This window comes from Pundamilia nyererei, unplaced genomic scaffold (assembly GCF_000239375.1).
Source record: "Pundamilia nyererei isolate P.nyererei 1_Seehausen unplaced genomic scaffold, PunNye1.0 scaffold00279, whole genome shotgun sequence".
NCBI classification, from domain to species: Eukaryota; Metazoa; Chordata; class Actinopteri; order Cichliformes; family Cichlidae; genus Pundamilia; species Pundamilia nyererei.
In genome coordinates, this window is record NW_005187680.1 from 462,531 (window position 1) to 469,881 (window position 7,351).

Sequence of the window (7,351 nt, forward strand, 5' to 3'; positions counted from 1 at the left end):
TATACAGCCATATCAGTCAATTTCTTTCATATTAAATAAATAATAAATACATACTTTCTTTTTGTTTTCATCTCCTCATCTGTGTTTTTTTAATGTAACAGAAAGAACACAAACAAAATAAAAACGAGGAAAACAAGAGCAACAAGCCAAAAAAATATTTTTTTTTACTGTAAAATTATCAAAAAAAATTTGAGTCTATTATAAAATATTTGCACTTAAAAAGGATTTTTAAAAAGTACTCCAAAACAAACTATGCCTTGTCATTTATCTATATAGACTTTTAAAATATTGACGTACGACATCTGCAAATTGCTTTTTGACCTTGATAATCAGTAAAGATGCATGTGTGTGTTTCACTAAACAAAGTTAATAAATAGATTGCTTCAAATAAATAAACCTCAATAACATAAATGGCAATAAGTTACAATTTAAAAGTTCACAGGTATAAATAATTCATATATAACAATAATTATTGTACCACAAAAACTAGTCATTGAAATGAAGTGCAATTCCTAGGCTGATAAGTACTATAGATATGACTAACTGAATTCGAAATGTGTGCACACTATTACTATCATTTTATTGGGGGGGGGGCTGCAGCGTTTAAATCTAACTCGCGACCTTGCTCGATGAGGTTTTTTTCCCCCACTGATGATTGCTGCAGTAATACCACCAAGCAAACGCACATTCAGTTTGGTGCATGCCGGGGGGTGTGGTGCGAGTATGGTTGTGGATCAGAGAGATTTTCAGAGCCGCAGATGCTTGCCATTGAGAATGCTACAGGAGACAGTGGCGTTGGGAGTCTTCTGCTCCAGTTAGTGTTCCTCTTCCTGTCTCCGGGCTCTGGTGAGCAATACTCGAGCCTCGCCTGTCTCAGTGTTCCGGCCGAGGAGAAATGCTAAAAAACTGACTGACCAGTTGTGAAACCCTCTCCGAAAAACAGTTAAGGACACAAAAGAGACAACAGGTAAACATACAGTATATTTAAACCCCCAGATACAGCTTCTAGTAACATGGATCTTATTCTGGTTTCTCTTTTGAATCTCAGCAGCAGCATGATGTGGATTTTGGTCCGCGTCACTTTTCTTCAACAGAGTGCTCCCTGGGTTGATTTTTTTAAGTTGCCATTTACTTAAATAACCTGAATTCCCTTTTTTTGTTTTTGAATCATATTTCGATATATCATAGAGCTTTTCAACCTCTCTCCTTCCTGACTCCACCTCCACCGTGTTCTCCGCACTTTGGGACAGTTTGCGTTCTCCATTTGTATGTGTGGAGCCTCAAACCTTGATGCCCTTCACAGCTTTGTTGATGCTCTCCAGCAGAGCCTTGTTCTCGGGGCTCTGGAAGCAGTCCTTGTTGGTGTACATGTCAGTCAGGGTGCTGATGTATCTGTCAAAGTTCTGCTCTGTGATTGGCTCCTGCTGTGGTGCAAATGAAAACCAATCTCAACTGAGGGGGGCAAACAGAAACAAGGCTCCACGCGCTCTTCAGCGCACCAGATTTGCCTTCAAACAAATGCACAATCAATGACAACAGGGTGTGAATGCGGACTTACCATGTGCGGCAGACGGATATTAGCCAGGCTGCGGATGAGGGCTCGGCTCAGACCAGACAGCTCCATGAACAGAGCCTCATTCTGCTCCTCAATCATCTTATTCTCGTGCTCAATGCTTTTCAGGTTCTTCTCCATAGAGGAGATCTGCAACGCACAGCAGCAGACCATCAGCAAATGTTTTAATATTCAACTAGAAATTCATATCTATTTAATAACAGCTGTGGTGACTGGCAATGTAGTGGCCATAGTCCAGACATTATACAGACATTTTTTTCTTCTCTAGTGGCTCGCGCCATCTTCATTGTTCCTGGGTCCACAAATCTAATGTTGGTTCCAGTTCAACATTGCAAGTAACCAGTCAGATTGTAGCGATGACATAATTTTGGGATGTGGAAACACCATGCATCACACATCACAACAATGTGATTGGTCAGATGCAATACTGATACTGGACAATTTTTACCCATCTTTAAAGTGTCCTGCTGCCTGCAGTGCTCTTTAGAGTCTTAACTGCAGAAACTGTAATCCTGGTAAAAGACGTTCCAGATAAATATCCTCCTAAAATTATAGTTCTCTATTCATTCTCAACAGTGTCATGCTTATGAAACCAAGGTTTCATAAGGTGGTGACAGTGATCAATAATTACTTTATCTCTTTTGCAAGAGACTGGCTAAGGTAGGCAGTACTGCTGTTGCATGGAGAAACTGGAGCTCCGCGAGAAAACAAGAGCATACACTGAAGATCACACTAAAGGGAAAAAAAACCCCCAACAACAAACACACACCTGAGTCTGCAGGTTGACCATGTCAGCCTCCATTTCATTGTTGGATTCATTAAGGTCATTAATCTCTTTGTTGAGCTGCTTGATGTCCTCATCATTGTCCAAAACTAAAGGAGAGGCGAAGAGAAAAGCACGTTTTGCAAAAAAAAAACCCCCAAAAGAAAACAGAAAAAAAACTCTATTCTAACATTGGCATTTTTATTATTTGACTCAGTAACAAGGGGGGGGGGGGGATTTTCCGCTCAGTAAACACATAGATTTTTCTTAATTAACCATCGTACCATCACTGGCTCTGAACTTAGTGCTCAGATAGTCTTCTGTAGGGAACTTGGCCTTCTTCTTAGCATACAAGGCTCTGGGGCATCCTGAGAGGCTGAAATGAAATTCAGAGAGGGTCAAATTTAACATTACATCTACAGAAAGAACATTATAAGTTACAGTGGCATGTGTTAGTTATGTACTGCTGCTATGGGGGAAAAGCTTAGCCTAGAAAAATAACTGGAAACGGCAAGACAGACTATTTAACACATGGTGAAAACATCTCAATATTCTTATTTAACTTTCGACAAAGCAAATAAATATTTCCAAAGTGTTCAAATGCTCATCTTTAACTATCAAGCTGTAAATTAGCTTAACTTAGAATAAAGACTTGACTACGTTTAAATCAGTTTAAAGTTGAAAATGACCAACTTATGGGGTGTTTACAGAGATTTGCGTATTCTTCTTTGGGTCAGACATAGCGATTTAAAAATATAGTATCAAACTGAAGCTTTACATTTTAGCATTTGTGATAAATTTTTAAAAGAGATAACTAAATAACTAAAATATCCACACATTAAAAAAGAGAGATTCAGAGATACTTGGCCGTTGGCTGCATTTTATAAAATCTGAATTCCTCATTTAATCGATTTGTTTCAAATTTGAAGATACTGATCAAAGCCTAAGCTTACCTGCGGTGTGTGAGGAAACTTCCGTTAGCATGTCCAGAGCCATCACAACCTGGGGTGGGGCAGGTTGGACCCTCTGTCTTGAAGGCCTTCCAGTTGAATGGCGTGCCATTCAGAAGACCCTCCTTTTGTCTACGGGCCGCCAGCGGGCACCCGTAAGCGCTACGATGTGTGGCGTACTTTCCACTGATGTGGCCCAGGCTGTCACAGCCCGGCACCGGACATCTGCAGAGAGCAGAGGTGGTAAGAAGAAGAAGAGAGGAGAAGAAAAAGTATGGAAGACAGGAAGCAGATACGGAAAGAAAGAGAATGACGGGGCACAAAGGTTAGACAAGGAGAATGCAAAAATGAAAGTAAAGCGAAAACTAAGATAATTCTTATCTTAAAAACTGAAAGGTTTTTAGCAGTTTTGCTAAATTCTGTATTGGACATATTATTACAATGCAAGATATTGCTGACAAATGAGCTATTACAATTTGGTACATGCTTTCTCCACATACTGTTATATTAACAGTTTTGTGTGCAATATGAAGCCCATGTATTTCTTATGTAATAACAGTGTACTCTGCAATAGTCTACCATGAATTATATTCAGAATCAGTATCTGCAGTAAGTGTATTTTCCCATGAGTAAGTTGATTCAGTTACGGGGACAGATCACTACCTCTGCATATGATTCACAGTGACTTTCCTCTCTTTCTTTCTCTGTCTCTCTCTCTCGCTCTCTCTTTCCTTTATTGCATTTTAGTTTTACCGTCAGTCATGCTAAAAGCAGACGTTATGACTTTCTGAGCGGTACGAACTTTAAAAGCTCGGAGTCCTCCTGGTTGTCCTTGGCAGGAGTTTTAATTCCACTTTTCTTGGCACGCGGGCACCCAGAGAGACTGAAAACAGAAAGTATGGAGTTGATAACATAGGGCTGGAAAGAAAAGGTCTGGTGAAGTGATTACTTAATAAAGGAAGAGAACATGGTAAGGAAGAATAATTTTACAGAGGTTCTTCAACCAAATGACAAACTAAATCCATTGAAAAACGCCTAATATGGATGAAAATAGGATTATGTGTATGTGGTGCCTGTCTAATCTATCGTGAACTGTCGCTAGGCCTCTCTGACTAGCTATACATATGTATGTTTGTGTATGTGTGTGTGTGTGTGTGTGTGTGTGTGTGTGTGTGTGTGTGTGTGTGTGTGTGCACGCGCATTTGTGTTCTGTTACCTTCTGTGTGAGGCATAGTTTCCTGTGATGTGACCTGAGCCGTCACATCCGGGAGTGGGGCATCTAGGGAAAAAAAACAAAGCAATGTTCAAAGTTAGGCAGAAAAAATTAACACAGGGAGTTTTCACAACTGAAAACTGAGGTTTACTATTTATCTGCTTAATCTTAAACAAATGATCACAATGTGTATATTCAATTCAGTTCCGTTTTATTGATATACTGCCAAATCACAACAATAGTCACCTCAAGGCCCTTAATATTGTAAGGCCCTAAAACAATACAGCAAAACCACATCAATCAGATGGCCCCCTGTGTGCAAACACTTTGGCAACAGTGAGAAGGAAAAACTCCCTTTTAACAGGAAGAAACCTCTGGCAGAACCAAGCTGAGGGAGGGGCTGAGAGAGGTGTCTCCCAGATTCACCCACCCTTGAAACCTTGAGACACTAAAAGTCTAGCTGTTGTTTTAGACTCCCTTGGTACCGTCAGCTCATGAATGGCACACAGCTTTCTCAGCTGCGCCTCACAAAATCAGAAATCATATTTCTTAGCCATTGCAATCCAACTTTCATTCTAAAAGTGACCTAATCTGCTAACATGGAAGAGTATAGTTTCAGAACCACACATCAACGGCGCTCTTTTCTCTCTCCTCTTTCCACTCGCCCCTTCCAGACCGGGTCTGCCTGAGGCGTCTTCATGTTAAAAGGGAATTCTTCTTTCCCACTGTTTCTAAGTGCTTACACATAGTTGTCTGATCTTTGAGGTTCTCTGTCTAATCTTTCATTATTATTATTATTATTATTATTATTATTATTATTATTATTATTATTATTAATAATAATAATAATAATGTTGTTGTTGTTGTCTTTACAATAATAATGAACACTTGCTGTGAAGTGGTGCTATATAAATGTAATTGTAATGACCAAGAAGTTGCTTCTGTTCATAGATGTTGTGTTTTCAGTGGGAGAAATGTTTATTTTCATCTAAGTGACTATTTCAGTCAAACACCGAAGATCTTGTCTAGTCCTGTCTTTCAAATAAGGCCCATGGTCAAAATTAATCCACTGATCTTAAAAAAATAAAATAAATTCAGCCCTTTTTTCCCTTCTAGGCTTCAGTTTCCTCCTTTCTGATACGCACACAAAAAACTCTCTCTGGACTCTGGTTTAGTTCTTAGTGATCATCATTGAACACATATCATCCCAATCCTGCCCAGCCATTTACACCTTGTATTTGTATTAGAACTGATTTTAGGATTTTATAGATCTATAATTTTTTTAATGTATTTTTTTTATATTTGTCAGCTGCTTTTCAGCTTACCTGTGTATAATTGTATAACTGTGTTATAATTGATTTATTGCTTGTTTTAGTATTTATCAATTACATTGATAATTTGCATTTTGTATTGTATTGTAAGCTCTGATTTCACCATGCTATATGAAAAAGTTATTCTAGCTTTCCAGGCTCTTTGCCATTCGAACACACCCGGTATCTGTACATGTTGAGCTGTGAAAAGCCTTTGTAAGTTTCATTCACATTTACATGAAGTAATTGAAGTGAAAGCAAGCACAGACATAGGAAAAACCACCATGACAGATGCAGCGGTAGCACAGAAAGCAGCCAGCAACAATAGATAAGTTAACGTCAGCAGAATGAAGTGCTGTGGTGCTGGACAGTGTCAGTAGCAGTGAGCTGAAGTGGCAGCGAAAAGGCAGTGAAGGTGTAGAGCAGACATACTTGAGTTCAGGGGTGTGGGCCGCCATGAGGGACCGAAGGCTCTTATCAGCGAGAGGACACCCAGACAGACTGAGAGAGAAAAGACAGGCAGAGGAAGAGAAGGACGAAAAGGGAGGAAGCAAGGGGTGAGAGGGGGTTGAAAGGAGAGAGGAGAAAGATGTGAGTAAAGGGAAATCAAGAATGCAAGGCATACCAAGGTCATTTAGCAAGAAGAGGACAGACAGCAAGAAGTAAATTACTGATGCATATCAAAGTCAATGACCGTCTTTGCTTCCTGGGCTCACGCTACATTATTGCCTCTGGCATGTCAGGATCAAATAAAATGTTTGAATTAGTCTCGGTGTGCCGGCTTTGGAGTGAGAAGCAGAGGGAGAGTCTCAGTAGATCTAACATTTCATGTACAAGCTTATATAGAAAGCAGCAGTGCACACTAGTGCCCGAATAAGCCTACATACCTGCGATGGGACGCATAGTTTCCAGTGATGTGGCCGCTGCCATCACAGCCAGGTGTTGGACACCTGCAGAGGGGACAGACACGCAGTTAGCAGTGGCAGAAGGAGAAAGCGACAACTTTAGGGATTAGATGTACAAAGTTATTTTTTATAAAGGAAAAACAGAGGCTGACCATACACCTATATTCACGGCAAATATGTACATAGAGTTTACATACAAGGTCGTTAGTTGTAAGGTTCCCATAAATACCTGGGGGTAGTACATTTGTACACACTCTGATGGAACGATCAGAGTGTCACTACCCTTCTCACAAAGCACCAGACGTTCAGGGATGATTTTTATCCCGGTTGGCTGGTCATGGCCTTAAACTCACATCCACAGAACATCTAAATGTGGTTGAAAATTGCAATATGAAAAGTCATCTTTTCAGGATGTTACAACAAACTAGTTTCAACCTAATTTCACTAATAGCCCACTGAGCAATTTTCTGTTTATCAGAGCTTTAAAAGACGTCTAAATGGTACATGCTAAAACAGGGTTACATGTGGTTCAAGGGTCAATGTTTAGTAGATTTCTACATCACACCGAGCAGGTTGTTTGTTTTTTTCCAGAGCAAATACATGTGTCTGTGTGTTCTAACTTTAATAATTGATTAAC

General features: G+C 39.8%; 1 protein-coding gene across 6 annotated transcripts in view; it reads right to left on the bottom strand.

Moving 5' to 3' along the window:
* Positions 1 to 189: 189 nt before the first annotated feature.
* myt1b (myelin transcription factor 1b) overlaps positions 190 to 7,351 on the bottom strand; it is a 154,517-nt gene continuing 147,355 nt past the window's right edge. For 4 of the 6 annotated variants that reach the window (XM_013915274.1, XM_005750595.1, XM_013915272.1 and 1 more), the window contains 9 exons: positions 6,697 to 6,759; positions 6,242 to 6,310; positions 4,503 to 4,565; positions 4,089 to 4,169; positions 3,290 to 3,511; positions 2,621 to 2,712; positions 2,343 to 2,446; positions 1,559 to 1,702; positions 190 to 1,424 (listed from right to left, as the gene is read on the bottom strand). In XM_013915274.1, the coding sequence (XP_013770728.1) occupies positions 1,281 to 1,424; positions 1,559 to 1,702; positions 2,343 to 2,446; positions 2,621 to 2,712; positions 3,290 to 3,511; positions 4,089 to 4,169; positions 4,503 to 4,565; positions 6,242 to 6,310; positions 6,697 to 6,759 (982 nt within the window). In that variant the 3' untranslated portion in view covers positions 190 to 1,280. The remainder of the gene's footprint in view (positions 1,425 to 1,558; positions 1,703 to 2,342; positions 2,447 to 2,620; positions 2,713 to 3,289; positions 3,512 to 4,088; positions 4,170 to 4,502; positions 4,566 to 6,241; positions 6,311 to 6,696; positions 6,760 to 7,351) is intronic. The other 2 variants (XM_013915275.1, XM_013915276.1) reach the window with 2 other exon arrangements.